Source organism: Sebastes fasciatus, chromosome 5 (assembly GCF_043250625.1).
Source record: "Sebastes fasciatus isolate fSebFas1 chromosome 5, fSebFas1.pri, whole genome shotgun sequence".
In the NCBI taxonomy this organism is placed as follows: Eukaryota; Metazoa; Chordata; class Actinopteri; order Perciformes; family Sebastidae; genus Sebastes; species Sebastes fasciatus.
Window position 1 is genome coordinate 23,966,452 of NC_133799.1, and position 20,304 is coordinate 23,986,755.

At 43.2% G+C, this 20,304-nt stretch overlaps 2 protein-coding genes across 3 annotated transcripts in view; one reads left to right on the top strand and one right to left on the bottom strand.

The window, feature by feature from the left end:
- ralgps2 (Ral GEF with PH domain and SH3 binding motif 2) overlaps positions 1-20,304 on the top strand; it is a 100,595-nt gene that overhangs the window by 59,162 nt on the left and 21,129 nt on the right. The window lies entirely within an intron of this gene.
- On the bottom strand, positions 815-19,480 carry angptl1a (angiopoietin-like 1a). Its single transcript, XM_074635963.1, has 6 exons — positions 19,134-19,480; positions 8,283-8,529; positions 7,530-8,150; positions 3,856-4,049; positions 2,558-2,828; positions 815-1,983 (listed from the first exon to the last, which is right to left on the bottom strand). Exons 2-6 carry the CDS (start codon positions 8,458-8,460, stop codon positions 1,796-1,798), a joined length of 1,452 nt encoding a protein of 483 aa, XP_074492064.1. The 5' UTR covers positions 8,461-8,529; positions 19,134-19,480; the 3' UTR covers positions 815-1,795.

Below are 20,304 nucleotides of genomic sequence, written 5' to 3' on the forward strand. Positions count from 1 at the left end.
ACATGTGTATGGAAAAGGTGCTTTGGACTGCATGGATATACAGTATTTTAGATGGCTGACAGCAAGCCTACCTGCCAGTTTTGTTGGCTCACTGTGTGTCGAGCTAAAAATGTGTTGACTGTGTCGGTGAGCTTCTCCTCCTGCGGTGTTTGCGTCAGACGGCTTCTATCTGTTCTGACTTACAGTTCCTCAGAGGGAAAGGTCCACAGGGGAGCCACAATTTCAAGATATACGTTTTTATTTTAGGGAAAGGAAAGCTCAACAGTTTTATGTGGAAGGAATGTTCCCCCTCCTCCTCCTCTTCCCCGTCTGCCTTTCTCTCACCTTTCATCACTCTTACCGTCTCTCCTGTTCTTTCATTTTAGTCTAAGTTTTTCTATAGCAGCATCATTTATAATATCCTCCATGTTATCCGTTTCAGTCTTAACCCTGATAATGTCCAATCTGCTTCTGCAAAGCTGTCATTTCCCCCCTTACATATTTCTTTCAAACCTCTCCTTTTGCTTTATCCTTCTTCCTTTCAGAACAAGAATAATGCGATTTTGAATCTTCTCTCACACTTCATTTTTATTTTACTCACTTTCTTGAATTATTAAATCCATCTGACGTCCTTCGGTGCGTTGACAGTTTGTTAAACCAGATCAAAGAACTTTGAAGTGTTTCATCATGATTGTATCATCCTTTATACAGAGAAAGGCTTCGCTCATATTTTACATACCGTAAGTTTTCAAGTTTTACATTCAAACTGGTAATCATTTTTAAACTTTCCTCTTGCTATTCATCAATATGAAGCTGAGTGAAGAGTAAAAGACCATTCAATGTTTACAAAAGGATTTAATTTCATGAAAAAGGGCAGTGCATGTCTCATATTGTCAACTAGACATCCACTCTGGATTTGTGTGTGTTCAAGTGTCATTAATGTATCTTTACATGGGATAAAAAAAAACATATTAAGAATTGTTTTGTTACAGGGCTCGGTATAAAACAGCCATGACTATACTTACTATAAATACACTGATAAATAACAAAGAATGGCAGAGTGACAACATTGTGAACATTCGGCCTGAGTAGAATCACACCTCTTAAATTACCTTTCACAAATAACGCCAAAGATATTTACATACCAACGCCAGCTCAGCCATATGCACATCAAACAAGCACACTGTTGCACAAGTTCATTTTCTGCTGGGGGTCGAAGGAACCCCCTGAAGTCCAGACGAAACCCAGAAATGAGTAGACGGTAGATCCTGTCCACTAACCGTTTGATTGTCAGGGTCTCTAACCGGCAACACAACTTTTAAATTTCATCATTTTTTTCATGCTACTATGGTTAAACATCCCAGTACATCCGATACCCTTTGGTATGGGCGACACTATTTTTTAAAAAGTCACCATTAGCTGCTCGGAAGAAATCTCATGTCTTTAATAAATGACCATTTCCCTTTTATTACATACAAGAGTGAGTAAAATAGGACGCTTGAGGGTAATACTTGATGATCCCAGGAAGCTCGATGGACCATTACTCTCCAGACTGAAGGTGGAGGAGAGCAGTTACTTAGGGAGGGCAATGGCATCAGTCTTCATCTCATAGTCAACTTGGGAGCTAGCCACTGCGCAGGCTGCTGGAGTCATTATTGTCTGGCCATAACCACATGCCACCGTCTCTTCCTCCTTTCATATTTTACAAGGCGCAGTTGTACGATGACAGGGATTCCTGGTTTTTGCCTTTTACGGTCTTTGTTCATGGGTAGATAAAGATAAGGAAGGAAACTTGAGGTGCATTTGAAGGGATGTTTCAGTCGATCGGTCGGATCATGAGGCGGACTGACTTGAGGGAGTAGAAACCTCCTCCATACGCTGCCCAGAAGATGCCATCCTGGAATTTGCTGCGGTAAACTCCCCCACTGTACCACACGCCATTCAGGTTGGTCTGGCCACATGCATTGTACCACCAGCCACCCTTATGGAAGTGGGCGCAGTTACCTAGTAGAGAGGGACACAACATCACAAAGCAAGATGAGTGTGATGGAGAGACAAAGAAGGAGCTTAAAGTAATTGTTCTACTAGACCTGTAACGATAACTACTTTTGTTGGACGATGTATTGTCCCAAAAATAAGTTCGATAAAGGATATTATTGTCATTTTAAGACCATTTCACGCCCCTGATATGCATCATGTTGGCTAAAATGTTGGTAAACAAACTTGCATGTAAACGTGTCGGGCAATATTGAGGTCAGCAAGAATAATCAAGATAAACGGATAACATAAAAATTATCGAGGTCATGTCCATATATCGTACGATAAGTCGATAACGTAAAAATTATCTATTATCGTACGTTAAGTTGTTGACGTAAAAATGAACGAGGTACAATAAGTCAATAACGTTATTATTGTGACAGGTCTGTACACTACTACTAATAAAGACCTTTTCATTGCTTTTCTGTTGCTAGGGCAACAGCTTTGGTCCAACTTTACTTCCTGTCAGCTACTGCATTAACCACCATTGGAACAGGAAACACAAAGGGGTCCATTTAAAAAAGGAACTCATGCCCCTTACCAGAAAATGCATCCTTGTCGCGATCAAGCGTGGTGAACATTTTGCCGTTGTGACTGCTGAACGAGTCCCCGGCGTTGCCCTGGTAGGTGCCGAGCCTCAGCCGATAACCCTCACTCTCTGACTCCAGGCGGAAGCTGCTGTACTCGGCGTACACCTTCTTCCCCGTCCAGTCCTCCAGCTCTATCATCAGCTTATAGTCACCTTGTTTACCCAGGTTGTAAATATTGTCCAGCCCGAGCCAGTGTTCACTGTCTATGTTCCCAAAGCCTCTCTGTAGGGGACACAGCATGTTCCTCTTGTTACTCATTGTCAATTGTGGTTCATGTTAAAATGCCATTGAAATGTAGTGCAGACCAACAAAGTGAAGTGTTAATTTGAGTTAGTCAACACTGTGTGCGAGCCAACTGGTGAAAGAGCAGATCTTTTTTATTCTGTGGTCACTGAAGGCAAATCCGTGTCCAAAAAACACAAACAGTAAAGCAGAGCGAGGTTAATAGGATTTTTCTTAGCAGAGTGCTGAGTTTAAAGGAGTCTGGTGCCTGCAATTCAGTGAAAATTAAATCAAATCTGCTTCCCATTGAGACGATAATGTGTTAAGGTTGTTATCTGTGGTTTCTAACTTGAGAGGAATTAGCTAAATGGCGGGGGTAATGGTGATTTGGCTGCAGTCAGATGGATAGTTAAATACAGCAAATGCAGAGCTGCAGAAACACATTTCTCTTCCTGATCCAAACAGCATGGAAGAATTGATTTCTAAATATAATTTTATGACAGAGAGGAAAGCTCTTGCCTTTGCCATATATTTTTTTTTTGTCGTCGCAGAGAAAACTGGGAGACCAGACGTTTTTGTCAGGCTGTGCATCAGTGTCATGTTTTTGTGTTCCTTCATCTTGCTCTGTTAGCTCCTGGATCACATCTCAATCACAAAGGCTGAGGCATGAGACGAAAAAGGATGAAGGGGTTCATTTTCCAGCGGGTTTGAGCTGTATTTCCCTCCCAGCCCACCGTGGCTCTCTGATTGCGTAGATTTATATGTAGGTCCCTGGCTCCAGCTCTTGGCTGTGATTTTGGTGTGAGGAAATCCACCGCTAAGCTGTTTACATTGACGGAGCAAGTGCTTGCTTAGTGGCCCCAGAATGAACTGCTGAGATTGGGTCGCTTAGGAAATAGGAAAGGAAAAGCTGTGAACACAGTTCTCTCTCTTATGCTTAAAGATACTTTTATATCTTCCCCTAAAGGTTTAATTCTCATTAAACCCTTCCTTTACCCCATCAAACTTAACTGTTTCCTCAGCTTACCTTGTAGTTCTCCCAGTTCCGAAAGAAATTAACAGAGCCATCTCTCCTCCTTTGCAACACGGTCCATCCTCCGTTGTCAAGGCCGTGTTCACACCAGGCTTGGATCAACCGATCGTTGGCCTCTGTCTTAAGCAGGTACATCCCACTGGTGGTGTGGCCTGCCTGTCGCACCTGGAAACAGTCTTTGAAGGGACCTGTGGTCGGAAAGATGGTTATAGAAAAAGAGGGAGACAAAAAAAATAATTGATTGTGCTAGTGGGTCTGATTTTAAAATGTTTGATATGTAAAGAAATCCCTATAGAGAGCTACAGGAATGAGTCCTTAAATCCTGGAAATGAGTTAGCGTTTTAGCTCTTCCGGTTCCCTCGTCTGGAAGTCGATGGGTTTTTTGAATGGGTTTTTAGTTAGTTCTCTGACGTAAGGTCTGTGGTTAGCACAAGCTGAAGAGATTTTAACGTTTTGTTCTAAGATATAAAATCCGTCAGTAAATATCTCACTCATGAATTTTGAAGCCTTAATGTGTCTTAAAAAGGCGGTTGCTAACAAGTGGCTAAATGAGACTACTAAACCTCATCACGCTGACTCCTCCGCCTTTACAGCCTCGTTGTGTATACTCACGCTCATGCAACCGTGGTGTAGTTCGTTTATAGACTAACGTTAACTTTTTAATTCTGGCAATTGCAATTACAAAAATCATAAAAGTGGTGTTCATCTGTGAAGATTATTTTACGGAACAAAACGTGTAAGTATCATGAACGTTTGTTTGCCACAGAGCTTATTTTATGCAATAATCCAAAACCCAATGGAAAAATCCCATTGGCTTTTTATTGAGGGAACCCAGGGCGATGCTAACTTCCTGGTTGGCCTACAAAAATAACTCATCCCTGGAGCACTCTATTGCAATATCACCATATTCCACAATCAGTTTGACGAAAATCTTCTTAATGTTCCTCAGTGTCCCAAGTATTTTGGGTTTAGTAGTTGATAATGCTTCGCCCTTGGGGAAACAAAATGTTGAAATGAATTATACCTGCCAGTTAAAAAGCCAGAAATGACCATATAACTTAATGGCTTTATAGATGGTATATCTTGTTACCGACTCTTGATTCGTACTAAAACCATCCATTACCTGAGTTATAGTCCGTTTTATCTCCCTGAACAGCTATACCATACTGCGCCTTGAATTGATCAAGATGTCTTCCTTTTTATTGCATATGCAAAAGTCATCATCATCAGTCTAGGCGCTGTAGACAGCAGACAAGAGAAAAGGGGAGTGAACGTTGGGTCTGTCTGGATCTATCAATGTGGCAACATTCTTTGGAAAATATCGCCTTTTGCTCGCAAACATACATGTGCACGTTTAAATTGTTAAATGAATATTCACCTAGATTCAGCCTTCAAGTGAAGCCATGTGGCAGCACTGCACCCAAAGCAGAAGCAGCTGAACCCAAACCAGCTTATTTCCTCTGTTTTCCCCAGTGTGAATATATGTATTAAACCAGTATGAACACCGGCATTGTGCGGGGGCCTCCGGGGCCTAAAGGCTCATGGAAGATGGTTTTCTCAGCTGAGTGTAGGAGCACATAGGGGACCCACTGTGTTGCCCCAGCACAGATACCCAAAACTCCCCAGCACAAGCTTGTATTTTTCTAGTAATGATATGTCTTCATCAGACCTGTCAGTGAGGGGGTTCTCTAGTATTCCCCTGTTCTCCTTCTTGTTAGTTTCTTTAAACAGAGCTTTAAGAGGTTGAGGTTAAAAATAAATCCAGTCAACGAGCCACAGTGGTTTAAAAAGAGCCCGACTAGACCAAACTGTGGTCAGGCAATGTGTATTTACAGTAGTCGTGAACCTACATGGAAGAGAACCTATTAGTAGTGTTTGGTGGCTTGTTATTTGGGTTGAACTTTTACCTATTTTCCATTCTGCGCACATTCATCCATGTAAATCTCATATGAATTCATCACAAAGGACAAGTACCCATCCGTATCACTAGGAATCGGCTAAATATGTTTTATGGAGACAAGCGGTAGAAATCTTTCCGCGGATTTGTTTTTCTTTTCCTGGAAATTAAACGGTGAAGGATGATGTGTCGGCCACCAAAGCAAACACGATCCATCCCTGGCTTTCCATTGTTTCACTTGGTTGTAGATAAATCAGGGGTGTCCAGATTGAGAGCTTTGTGTCAGCCGGAGACAAAAAAATGGATTCTGGCAGAGAGCTTGTGAAAGCAGCAGCTTAATGCTTAACAGTTCATCCATGACAGTAGCTGAGGCCGATTACATTGGAGCTCTCAGTTCTAATGGGCTATAATTGACTAATACATCGCTAAAATTACAGTTCAACAGGGGCTTTGCCAGAAATAACCATAAGAACACTCAGTCCTTTTTGTCATCAAGTGGAGTCCCTGCCATTTTATCTCCCCCAACCACCTCTCTGTGTTTCCTTAGGTTTTGTTTCTGCATGGAGGCTTTTAAAATATGTCCCCTTTGCCTCTCTGCTCATTGAACTTGAAAGGCCTGTCATTATTAGTGCTTAAAGGAATACTGCAAATGGTCATTTTGTGGGTGAAGTATTCCTTTAAAGTGGGTTGAAGATGTTGCAAGCTCATCAGACCCTTGGGATTAAATATACACTTCCTATTACTATATAGGCAGTAACAGTATTAGTAAATCACCATAAAAAAAGAATACCTGTTTAATTGTTTGTTTTGTAATGGCATGGCAGGGACAGAAAGCTGATGTCTTCATTAATAATGTCATCATTTAGGAGCTAATATATGTAGTCTGGCATATTGATTTGTTAAACTGTACCGGCCTTTTCCACCAAGTAGCAGGAGGGTAATGATATCTCTATCTGAAGTCTTAAAAGTCTTGTATTTAACCAGATCTTTAAATATCTGATTTAATCAAACATGGGAGAACATTTCTTCTGTGAACCATTGTCAGTATTCAAACAGGTCTTTTTTTATTTCCCGTTTTGTCTGAGGGAAGTTTTGGATGATTTCATCCATTTCACCATCTGGTTGCATAACCTCTGTCAACATTCCCCGCCATAGTCTAATCGCCAGTCAAAATACGGCGGCCCTGACCAATTTTTAGGAGTCATTTCCAAGTAGCGTTCTAACCTTGCTAATTGGTTTCATATTGGAGGTGATCTTGCTCAGATGTCAATCTCCGTGAGAAAAGTCCAGAGTAGCCTCATCTACAGTATCTGATTTGATAGCTTTGTCTAGGGGTCTGAGACATGGTGGACTAGTCCATCAGATGTGTGCTCTGTTTGACTATACCTTTCCCCATTATGTCTTGCATAGACTGAATGAACGCTTTGCAGTAGATATATATTCCCCCTCTCTGAAGTCTTTAAGATTGTTGAAAGAGAGGCCTTAATCCACATCCTACTAATTTAGTACATATGCTCATTGCCGTGCAGCCAATACAGACAGCCAAGTGGGAATCATAGGAATGTATGATTTCACTGCCTGTGCCATGCCAAGAATTAACCAACTGTGCCTCAGCAATACCAACTGTTGCGAGAAATTAAAAGGTTTTGAATTGCAGTTCTTAGATAATTATACTTTAGTAGTTGTGTGTACAATCAATTGGGACAATTACTAAGTGTTCATGCACTTATTTCCTCATCATCGACCCTGCCACTTTAAAATTGGTACATACCATCAGAGGTAAGTGTTCCCTGCGGTGGTGGAGGATCAATTCCAAATGGGCTTGCAGTAGGGGACTCCATGCGTGATCCTCTGGGGAAGGCCCGGTTGTTATTGTCCCTCTGTATCTCGTTGTTGAACCGATTGTTAACTGGTAGATTCAGCGGTACCACCTGTACCAGTGGGGGTACTATGGGCAGCTCACTGCGACCCAGTGTCCTCAGACACTGCTCCTCCAGCGCGGAGATAAGAACGGACTGGTTGTTGACCACCCCGGCCATTGTGGCAAACCTGCTCTCCAGCTCCTTGTACCTCGAAGCCAGTCGCATCATCTCGGAGGTCACGTTGAGGACGCGGTTCTCCAGCTGGGCCAGCTCCAGAGAGTTGTCTCTTTTCCTGATGATCTCATGCAGCAGCTGCATATAGAGTTGGGTCACCCTGGAGTTCATGTTCCTGCTCTCTTTCCGCAGCAGCTTCATCTCGTTCACTAGGTTACCATCCACATCCACCACCAGCTGCAGCGTCTCAATCTCACGCCGCTGTTTGTTGAGCACCTCCCGCACATCTGCAATGTCTATACGGGTCACTCTCTCCTTGTCTGGCTCTGGGCCCGTGGTGCTGGCACAGATTGGACCTGATGACACATATGAATTATTGAGGAGGTTTCCAAGAAGCTATTTAGATTTTTAGAAAAGCACAGTGAAATGAAGACAGCCATCTGATTAATAACTGAAAGTGAATTACAAAAAGAAGTTATCTTTTGAACCTGTGATTTTCTGCTCAGGTACAAGGAAGGTGTAGGAACATTTTTTGGCATCGGGGTCGATGGGGGCTCTTTTACTCCTGTGGAGAGTCCTCCGGGCTTCCCTGGAGCTCCTGCAGTAACTTCCCTCCCAGAGGGAGAGGCAGAGCAGGGCACACAGGCTCCACATCAGCCCCTGCATCGCTGCTGGCTGGTTAGATGGATAGATGGACGGCTACTGGTGCTCCCTCCAAGTCCCCTCCAGGCCTCCCTGCAAGAACACAAGATCTTAAGAGTTGGAAACAGACACGTCTTTGTTTACAAAGGCTAACAAAAGTAATGTTAACAGCAGGGGTGTTGATTATATGTTGTTCCAGAGCAGAGGAACTTACTACCGTAAGATTTCAATGAACTGGTATTTGACACTTTTTCAAATATTCACAGACAATCAGTTCTTGTGTACTGTAGGGTGTTGACTCGGGGTGCGGTAGCACAGTTGTCAGGTCATTGTTCTACGTAGAGTTTGTTTGTGTGGAAAGATTGAAAGAGAGAACACATTTGTTATCCAGGCCACGGAACGAGGTCTGCTTTCTGTCTGTTAGTTCTCCTGCTGACAGACACCCAGTTTTTCTGAGGTCTTATTGTTTCCCCCCCATATTAAAGAGGTCTGCCATGTGGCTGCTGGCTGTGCTTTATCTTTGGTACCTGCCCTCACTCTTACTTCATGTGTTTTTATTCTGGAAATTATAATTTTCTCTAGCAAACTTCCATCCTCTTGTCTTGCATCCTGGTCTTGTTTTTTCGCCGACAGGAACTATTCCAGGAACTCTTTTTAGAAATCCAGGAACTTAGTTCCAGTTTTTGTTTCTGGGGCATATTGTAGTTACTGCCCTCCCAAACAGTCACTGTACCCGAGTTGGTGCAGTTTAATGGCCCATTAACTCAGGTTTGCGGCACTAAATTTTATTTTGCAGAGGCTAATTTGTCTAACACGGGCTGTACAACTACTACAGCTCATGTAGAACATTCAGACGTTCAAACAACAGACGTTGTCACTTGTATCAATCTTAGAAGAAGGATGAGAATAGTCTTTTAATGTTAACTAAGCCACTTGATATCACCTAAAATACACTCTTTCTACGGCTGTCCCCACATAGTCGACTAATCTGGCATTTTGGTCTTAGTTGATTAAGGTTTCTTTAGTCGATTAGTCATTTTTATACTTTTTTTCATGCTGAATGACTTATTTTCAAGAAAGTTATGAGCACATCTCTGGTAAACACAAGATTTAAAGTGATACTTTTGCGTGATTCTTTGTGGACAATCTGTCGATTAAATCAAGTAATCGATTAGTTGACAAAATCATATGAGTGTTAGTCGACTAAGAATTTCTTTGGTCGAGGACAGCCCTATTCTCTTCACTGCTTTCGATATGGGCATACTGCTTCACCGTTGGTTTCAGTCTCCGTTTCTACATCTGCATCTTCTTTCCAACATTGATTCAAGCATCACTGTCAGCATGCAAGTCTTTTTAATCTGTGATTTATCTTCACACTTGGCTTCTGATTTATATCGTTATGGTCAAAAAGGTCTCTAAGAGGGTTCAAGACCTCCCTTCCTGTTCCTAGATCTGACCTTATTGTCCCTCCCAGCAAAACACATTGACCCCTAATTCCGATGCAGCTTCCTGTGAGAGCGGTTAAATATGCTCACTGCTGAGCGCCCACTGCTCCACGTGGCTCCATACATTCAACAGGAATGTTTAGCAGGAGGTAGTGTTTGTGTTTCACTTGAAAGATTTCACACACACATACAGGCAGTCACTACGGGGGTGTGAGATGAAGGAAAGGAAAACAGCGTGTGCAGAGTTGTCTTCTGCTCTTTCTACTATGAGAGGTGACTGCTGGCGCTCCTTCTTATCCCTGCTGATTCGAGTTCTGTTTCTCATCAATGCACAAGCACAAAAACACTCACATAGACGCATACACTGCTCCATTTAACACCCAGGCCCGGGCCTGCACAAGGCCAAGACCGTCTAGCCCTCCTAATCCACTCCATCACTCTTGAGCCACTCTTTGCTCAGTGCCACATCATTAAGTCCTACCTCCACCCTGAAACTCAGGCCCTGTGTGTCTCCCATATGACGCCATTGTGGTTCTTGAGGAATTCTGGCAATTTTGTCACTTGGAACAATGTCGAGAAAGGACAGGATTACATCTAGTACTGCTGATCTGCAGATCTTGCCGGTTTGCGTAAGCTTGTGTGTCCGTCTGTATGATTGAATACTGTGTGTGTGTGTGTGTGTGTGTATGACTATCCAGAGACGTTATTCATTTTCATGGTCATGTGTTTTTCCAGCAGCCGATGTGTCTTGACAGCGTAACCAGGTACTGTATCCTTGCTGACCTCAGAGAGAGCTGCTGATGACTTTAACAGTCAGCAGTATTAGTTCTTCTCTTCCAAACTATGACTGGCTTTCTACTGTTGCTGGGAGCTTCATAAAGTCTCCATATATAGCATCGTCCACACGTCCCCTAAGCACGAGCAGCTCACACAGCATTGCAGCTCATCCATCAGCCATCACCTCCTTCATTTCCAATCTCTTTCTCGTTTCCTTTCCGTCTCTTTCCTGTCTTCTGGACGCTGATTTCCTCTTGGGTGGTGTTTCTGAGTGCCAGGGGCCTAATCTCTTTCATGGAACCACAACATATCAAAGACTTTCCAGGGAACGTGAAGAGGTCACCAATGTGTTTAGAAGGTACACAGTTTACAGCGTTTCCTCAGAACAAGCAGAGCGGCTTCTTTTTTCTACCCCAACAAACCGAAACGAAACACTGCTCAAGTGCTCAGGGGCCGGGAAGGCTATTGAGCGGAAAACATGAAGTGCTCGTCTGTGGGAGTAAAATTTCTTGCTTAAAATGTTTTCAGAAGTAGATTTTGGTGGATTGTTTAAACGGAATAACAGAGTTTACGAGCAGGCCACCATGTTGTTTCCTGTTTGAAACGAGCAGAAAACCAGGGACCAATCACGTGTCATGGTACGTCACCCACAAAGAAGGGCCCCAGGCAGGGTTTGAACCGGCGACCCTCTTGTTAAACGACAGTGCTAACCACTGCACCACCGTGTGCCGCCCAGCAGCCCTACTTGACCAACTATATTAGGTCAGCAAAGATGTAAGAAGCCATTATGCCAACAATATCTCACATCTGCCACTTTTCAGATGCAACAACAAAAGAAGCAACAAATACTAAAAGTCCATGCGTGGCACCATTTGGATGATCCTTAACAAGCTGCACTTGAATCTGATAGACCAGCCTGTTTACTGAATCTGGTTTTAGCTTACAATGGAAGCACTGTGCCATTCCTTTATGTACATCTGTGTATGCATTTTTATGACAAGTTAATACAAGTTCAGTGCATTCACCATTTTATTTCCATCCGCCCACAAAGATTAAAGTTCACTTTTAGCTCACATGTACTAGTGCAGCATGTGTAGGGCAGTGTGCCTTGGCATGAATGAGCAATGTTCCCTCACATGTTTCAGGGGAAGGAGATGAGGAGTGACTGTGTGTGAGGCTGGAACCAAGCACAAAGATTTAAATGGATAGCACAGGTAGCAGTGGATTAAAGATAGGAGAGAGAGAGAGAGAGATAGAAAATGGGTAATATTTCCCATCCTGGCCAGGTATCCTGAACATAACTGCAACATAACTCTTGTAGATTAAATACTCCCGTTCCTTTTTTAGTCTTGACAACTTTGCGCTCTTTTCTCCGTCTGTTTCTTTCCATTTAATTACTTTTCTCCCTGTTTAAAACCCTCCCTCCTCCCTACTTTCCTTTCCTGAAGTTTTTGAATATTTTCTTCTGTTCCGTGTTCCTTCCTCTCTTTCCTCTCCAGGTCTTTCGGTTACAGCTAAATCGCTTAAGCAGCAGGTTGCAGATAATATGAAGGTCTGCAGTAAGCAGCACAGCAAATAAGAGAAATTGAGAGTAATTTTCTCCTTTATATGAGTAGGATTTATTACATTTCTTGTTGGCTCAGCCCCACCGACAAACAGCTCTTGTATTCCATAACATCCATGTGAAACCAGTGTGTGGAATAAGGATTTGCAACGGGCCTCTAACTCTACCTGCTTTATATTTTGGCAACAGTATGAGCTTCATAAGTCTCCCTAAGTGCACTGCTGGTTCCTCACCCAGCTAACAGTTATCAATAGTCAGGAGACGTATGACAGTGGCTTTTTAATTGTCCTCACTCCCCGCTGTCTGTCTGTCTGAGCTGTGGTTTAATTTATTTTCATGGCTGTTATAAGAACAGTCTAAAGACAGGCAGTATTAATCTCTAACGTACTTCCTTTGCTCTTTTTTACACCTCGATAAAGCCCACAGATTGGGTTTGGCTTTAATTATGTGGAGGTGTGTGTGTATATAGCGAGGCCACTGGCTTTCGTCTACCTTGGTTTTCTGTGTAGATGTTGTACATTAACGGTGATTAGCTTTGCGCCCGAGTAGGAGACAGAAATAATTCTTTTCATGTCGTCAGAGAGGAAATGACCAGAGAACTCATTAAGCTAGACGGCTGCTTACATTACCGCTAGACAGGAAAAATGTGTTTTTCCTCGTTGGTTAAACAGCGTAATGGATGTTGGTTGTTACCCCAGAGAGACATCCATATGTCTCACTAGTGGTTCAGGTTACTCTGTATGTAGAACGCAGGCAGTTTTTGATCTGAGCCAAAGAAAACCGCTTAATAAACAATTGGTATAAACTGCTGCTTCCGTGGAAAACTGGCTCACTGCAGGTTTGTGCTGTTGTATATCACTATCATACAGTATTTATTATACTTGTAACATACACTCAGTTGTACTCATGTACACCTAGTAATGCAGTCTAGTACAGCAGTCAGTAAACGCTACCATCAGCACCAGAAACTATATCCTCCAAAATTACCATACAGTTGAATCAACATCTCTAATATAACCCCACTATTATAACCTTCATGAAGGTAGGATTTATTGCAGAACTGTTGAATTATTGGACTGAATTAGTTTTAGCTTGGTGTACCAAACAAACTGGCACGGTTTATATGTGTACATCATATATAACGGAGTCTTAGAAGAAGGTAGCACAGAAAGTAAGATAATTATACTTGATAGTTTCTTTCTTGATGCTTTGCGCTCACACTAAATCAGAGGTCTACAACCGTTTTTCTTACACATCCCTCTTGAAAATGTTATATTTTTTGCCTTTTATTGGCCTTGCTATTTTCTGCGGTCATTGTCAAATCTGGTGTGTGCTGGCTAGTCTGTTAACATCGCCTAATGTAAAGGCGTCACTGCAGCGTAACTCGTTTAATAGACAGCTGATTGGCAGATAATCATTCTGTCTGTGAATTTGATTGGATAGAAATTTAAACAGACAAACTACATTTATGTACATATTCTTTGAATCTTTAGCGAGCCACTCAGAAACAGGTAGCGAGCTACAATGGAGACTCCTGTGCTAAATAAATGTGATAAAACACAAGCTGGGTGAATCTGTTTGGTGCACTGGACTCTTCATGCATGCATCAGGTGAGGAGCATGAACTAGAGCCCACGAGAGTGTAAAATTTAGATTCATCCTGCCAGAATCATCTGTTGACTGTTGTGTGGGTTTCAGAGCTGCTGGTGTCCTGCAGTGATTTAGCAGCTCTGATGTGTCCGTCTGCAGCCTGATGGATTGCAGTTCAAAAAGCGGGAGAGAAATTGATTTATATTTTCATAACCAATGTATTTCCCAGCTTCCACTCCCCCATCTGGTCCTCAGACTTTCCCACAACTAGTCCAAAATGCCCTCAAACACACAACACATCATCACTGGTCAGAAGAAAGAGAGGGGGGGGTGCGGGTGTGAGTGAAGGTTTGGATTTGGAGCAAGAATAAAACAGCAGCTCTGCTTTACATGACAACATGGAGCTCAGCCAGCTCTACTGTTGGTACGCAGCCAGAGCAGCCTTTCATCCATACATGATGTCACCAGCCACCGTTTGCTGAGTTACACGTCCACTCGTATACTACGCTCCGTCCCTCAAAGTGACTCATTCTTTTGTGCTTTGCTAAAACAAGTTACAGAGCCACGAGGGGGAAATGAAGAGCTGACAGCTGAGAAATAGTCTGACTAGTTTGGAGTAAAGGATGGAATTAAAATAAGAGCAAAGATGTGAGGTAATCGAGGACGGCGGGCTGGAAAGGTGAACGCAGCATGAGCGGGGAAGAAGTAGTAAAAGTAAAAGTACAGCTCTAACAACAACAAGGAAAAAGTCATAAAAGCCTCATCAACAAAACTGTAGGAACCTGACAGATTAAATCCTGCTACCACGGTGGAGTAGGTAAAACATCATGGTAGAGTATTAATAGTGGGTCAGCTCAGCTGAAATATTCATAACATTTGTGCATTTTGCGATTAAAGCATTTGGCAAAGACGTAGGTTTATATGTTATGAAAAGATATAGATATCGGGGCGCTGCATTTAAGGGCCATGGCAGACATTTTTCAAAATGGCCACCAATTAGGCACTTAATGTTCCTAATTGTTGCAGAAAACTGATTTTATGAGTCTTGATGATTTCCAAGGTGTGTTCAAGCTGATTAGATCAGATTTCAGAAGATCACAGACATGTTTTATTTCCATCTTTATTTTTTAAGGGTGCTTTTAAAAGACTTTAACTTGAGAAAAACGTAAAAACCAAATTAAAGGAGGAGCATGGTCACATACTTTCCAACTGTCCCTGTGGTCTCTCAATGAACAGTTGTAGCAACACAACAAACCACCGCGACAACTTCGCGCACCACGCGAAAGCCACGATGACGTAATTTTGGTGACGCGCCGGCTTCAGTACGGCGAACATGAACCTAGCTTATTTTTACAGAGACATCGCTGGATAAATGTCAGGATTGCCAGTAATATAATGGAGTTGTTTAATATCTCCTCATTAAACAGTGCAAGTTGGAAATATTAAAAAGGGAAATCAAGCTGGATACAAAGAGCCTAAAATAGGATTTTCTCTGTATTTCGTAATTGAGACTGGAGCCTCGAGCTAGAATACAAAAATGACGGATGATGTGGAAAAACAAAGTTGAGTTAGATTAAGTGGTTCTATTTAGGAAGTCTGTGGTTTGAGCACAGACCGACTCAATGAAAAGCCCAGAAGTGGTTCCTGCTCTCCTGCTCTCCAGCTACTGAGTTGTCTCCCTCCATGATGCTGTATTGCTGTATTACTGAGGCTGTATTACCCCCACCACTCCTCCCCCGAGGCCTCACATCCCCCATCTGTTTTCCTTCCATTCTGTAATGAAACTCTAAACATGTGGGCTGATGTTGGGGGGGGGGGTCAGAGGTCTATATGTGGGATTAGGGTGCAGCCCCACCCTTCCTCTACCTCGCCCCCTCAACCGTCCGCTCCACAACCTTTGCAATCAATCGGTCTTTGTGGAGAACGGGTTCCCCCTCTTCCTCTTTTTTTTTTTTTTTTTTTTTTTTGCACACATAAATGCACAAACACTTCGTTCTTGCGTCCGAGGCATCCAGAGTTCACGTAAGGCCGTCCCGCTCTGTCTGTCACACTTTGTTAAGATAAGGACTCTCGACTCTCCAACACCCTCCTCCATCACTCCATGACACTCATCCTCTCCCCCCCCCCTCCCAACACAAACACATCCTGCCCCTCAACACAAACACAACTCTCCTTGTACGCACACTCCGGCATAATGTTAATTCTTGCCCCAGTACTGTAATACTGAGGCTGACAGATTAGCTGTTACTTAGCCCGCTCAGGTGGCTTTTTCTCTTGTGAAGTGACACTTGGCCATGAGCGAACACATGCTGCCGCTAAGGCATTAGAAGAGAGCTGGAGGAGGGTCAGGGGAGAGAGGAGAGCCGGGAGGAGGGGAGTATTAAAGCATTTATATAATGTTTGTTTGGCTGCAGGAAGGTGTGATCACTCATAAGCACTCTATCTTTCTGTGTTATTTCTCCCCTGAGTCACACCTCACCTTAAAGCTGCAGTAGGCAGAAACTTTTCGGCATCATTGGACATAAAAACCTTTCAGCATATTGTAATTCAAGTGCTCTGAGAGAGACTTCTGCATCTCCTCTTGGCTTTGTTCAATCAATCGCAGGTCATTTCAGAGAGAGAGCGTTCCTATTGGCTGTGCTCCGGCTGGTGGGCGGTGCTTGGTATTTCCTCGACAGATCTCAACATGGCTGCCGGGGTCACAAACTTTCTCGTTTTACAGCTAAACAGTACACTACAAGATGTTTCTAGAAACATTTGAGGAGAGAAATAGGCATTACAGTAACAGAGTATTGATTCATATTTGATCAGCGCTGCCTAGTTTGACCGTTTGATCGGAGTTCGCGAGTGATTGACAGCTGCTCAGAGACGGCAGGCTCCAGCTCGGCTCTGATCACTTTTTTTTTAATCATATTTGCTCCGCTTCTACCCAATGCAGCTGTAAGCCCATACCTCTGACTTCACATGCTTCCTATTAGTTGAATCAGCGAGGAAGAACTCGTAAATTCACACTCACACGGCATAACACGCCGATTGCCCGCTGGCTTTACTTAATTACATACCTCCACCTCTCCTGTCTATTTGTCCTGACCTCCAGGCTGACCTCTACCTCCCTAAGGTGACCTGTCCATTCAACTGTGTCCAAGCTCTCATTAGAGGGATTCTAAATGAGCTTCAGCCTTGACATTTTTTTTTTAACTCACAGTTTTTGTGATTCATCAGCCCGCTACAGGCTGCCCTACAGCTCATAATGTAGGTTTTGAGAGATACGATGTGTCCGGTTTGTTGAGCTCCGGTTGGATTTAACCGCATGTGGTCAGCGCAGCGCGAGAGCAGGGTGTTTTTAGACAAGCCAATGTCTGTATCCAGCGTGTGTGTTATCTGCTTCTATATGTGTCCTAGTACTGATAAGATCAGCTGTGTCCACACACAGCCTCAGGTCGCACAGTGAGATACGATTGGCCACATGTCCGTCGCCCCCAAAAAAAAACACAAGTTGGCTGGTGCTGGGCCAGCTGAGTGAGCCATCAATCTCCCGCTGCGTTACAACATAGGAGGGCAGCGGTTAACTGTTTCCGACAGGCGACCATACATGCACGACCTGACCGCAGTTTATTGGCTTGTCCTGGGAGTTTTAAAAACTTAAAATAGGAAAGACATCAAACAGAGAGTCTGTTGTGATGTATAGCGCTGGATGAAGGTAATGGGAATGGTTAGTTAATGTCTGGATTGGTTGTATAATGACCCATTTAAAGCGGTCTCCCAGGCCCTGTCCCCCCATGCAGGTGAACCCGAGTTCCAAGCACACAATGTTCTGGATATATTTCTCCAGCAGCTGCTCCTTCTCTTTATCTTTTCAGCTTTCTTTTTTTCCTTCTCCAGGCTGAGTTATTGGAGGTATTGATCTTGTGATTTATTACTCTACTCATGAAATGTTTTCTTAGCCTTTTGCCATTCCCTCATTTTGGCCTTTTTTCCTTCGAGCTTTTTTGAAGAGTGCATGTTCTCATACGTGTGTGTCCTCTCTCTCTCTCTCTCTCTCTCATGGTCGTTTTACAGCATTCACAGATGTGGCTTTGTAGCGAACAGAATATTTTCCACAGACCCCACCAACAGGCCAGGGACGTAAGCGAAAACATTTGAAGATAATTGTTGAGTTGGTGATATGGAAGCGCTCCAGATTGATGTGGTTGGTGTTCAAAGCTTTTTTGCTATCACGGCAAGGTTGAGACTGAAGTGCCTCATATTATCCATGGGGAGTGGTTGATAGAGGATGTGGTTAGGGTTGGATTAAAGTGTATCGCCACGACCCTGTGAATGGGACTAACTTTTAAGGATTTCACAAACTACGATGTGTTTTCTGATCTCACATGTTTTTAACGAGGAGAAGCAAGTGCTGAGAGACTTGTCACCACCTCATTAGGCGTGACATTATTGATCTAACCCCGATTCCACCGGGTTAACTCGCCGCCCTGCACCCTCGTGTCAGTGGCGAAAGCTCAGATGGTGCTCAATTAGGAAACCGAAAGCCAAGAAAAAATAAACAAGCCTGGCTCCAGAGCTCAAATCTCTCCATCAGATCAGATCCGTCTCCCTCAAGTGTTTTGCTGAAATGCCCTACTTTTCTTTCTCCTCCCTTTTAGCTTTCTGTTTCTCTTCAGGTCAGACTTAGTGTATAATTTAGATGCATTTTAACAGTCTGGGGGTACAACAACCATCATTATTCAACTTCTTTCTTTATATTTTTCTATTAAAATGTACTCTGAAAATGCCCAAATCACCAAGCTCCATTACTTAACAAATTAATTCCTCTCTTTTGCCTACACAATTGGCATCCTACACACCCCTTAAGCTTTCTGTTTCTCTTCAGGTCAGGTAGTATAAAGTTTAGATGCATACTAAGAGTTGGGGTGTTACATATAAAAGAAAACAACACCAACATTTTCATTATTTCTATTAAAATGCACAATGGAAATGCCAAAATCACCAAGCACCGTTTTCATTCCTGTATTTTGCCACATATAAATGGCATCCTACACACCCTTAACTTTACCCTTACTTGTTGACTGTATACACATGATGCAGCTCTCAGCATGCTGAACTCCGACTATCCCCGGCCTCATACTCCAGAGGAAAGCCAAAGAAGCGTTGCTAAATGTTTCTGTCTGCAGCCGGAGCCTCCAGTCACGAAACGTCCTAACCTTTCCAACCTCTCAGCCAGAGCTCTCACAGCTGCCCAGACACACACTCTCACACACACAGCCACTGTCATGCCGACACACAACAAAACCTGGAAACAGAATGAACTCAGGCATCATTTACCTTTTTTGTTTTGTTACCAGTAGCGGGGGGGTGTGTTGTTTCCTTCAGTTATAGTTTCACGTGTGTGTTGTGTTGTGTCTTCACCGAGCTGCAGTGCTCAGGACTCATCTCTGTTGCCTCTTTGTCCCGGTCTTCTGAGGTGCTCCTCACTCCTTCTGTCCCGAAGCTGAAAAAATCACAATATGAAAAGTCTTTTTTCGCCGAGGCCCTACTTCCCCAAAGATGAGCTCCTCTCTGTGGACTCAGCTGTCCTGGGGCCCGGGCTGGGGCATGGTTCGGTTCAAGAGCCGGCCACTTCAACAGACTGAGCTCTGACGACTGATGCCTTGAGTTTTTCACAAAGGATGGGGGAGACTAGAGGAGGGAGGGGAAGGAGGAAGAGAGGGGAGGAGAAGGGGGATAAGGGTGTGGGAGTTTGAGATTGCCTTTTTCTTCCTCTCTATTTTTTCTTTTTGTAGCGGCCCAGCCTACCTCTGATGTCACTCTCATGGAAAAAAGACAGAAAAAGAGAATAACAGAGCTGCCTCATTAAGTTTCCCATCCTCAACAATGAGCGTCTTGGTTCTTTATATAGAAGAAGAAAGTGAGCTGAGTGAAATGAAACAAGACCTGCTTGAATTCAGAAGTGTTTGTGCTGAGTCTGGGGGCACCGGCACAAACTACTTTGACCCCTCTTTCTTTCATTACAATCCACAATTCCCCTCTTTTTTTGGATTTTCTCCTTTTTTATTTTACTGCTATTTAACCAGATAAAATCCATTGAGAAAAAAAATCTCTTTTTCGATGGCGATTTTGCCAAGAAGGCAGCAAAGTTAAAGGTCAACGTTGAGTTCATACATTCATCAGATCTGTGAAACTGAGTTTCTCCACAAAGAATCACACAAAAGCACCGCTTTAAATCTGGTGTTTTCCAGAGATGTGCTCATAAGTTCCTTGGAAATAAGTCATTCAGCATGAAAAGAGCATAAAAACTGACTAATCATCTTAGTCAACTAAAGCATGATTCATGCTTGCTGCATCCGTGAGGGTCGCGAGTGTCCGCATGACCAAAGTGATGTCACCTCATCAGACACGGCCCTTTGCAGAGGTTCCTGCGGCAGGTTTTCTTCCGAGCACATCCAAATATTTCCAACTACGCGGACGCAGATAGGTGGCAAAAATTGAAAACTTT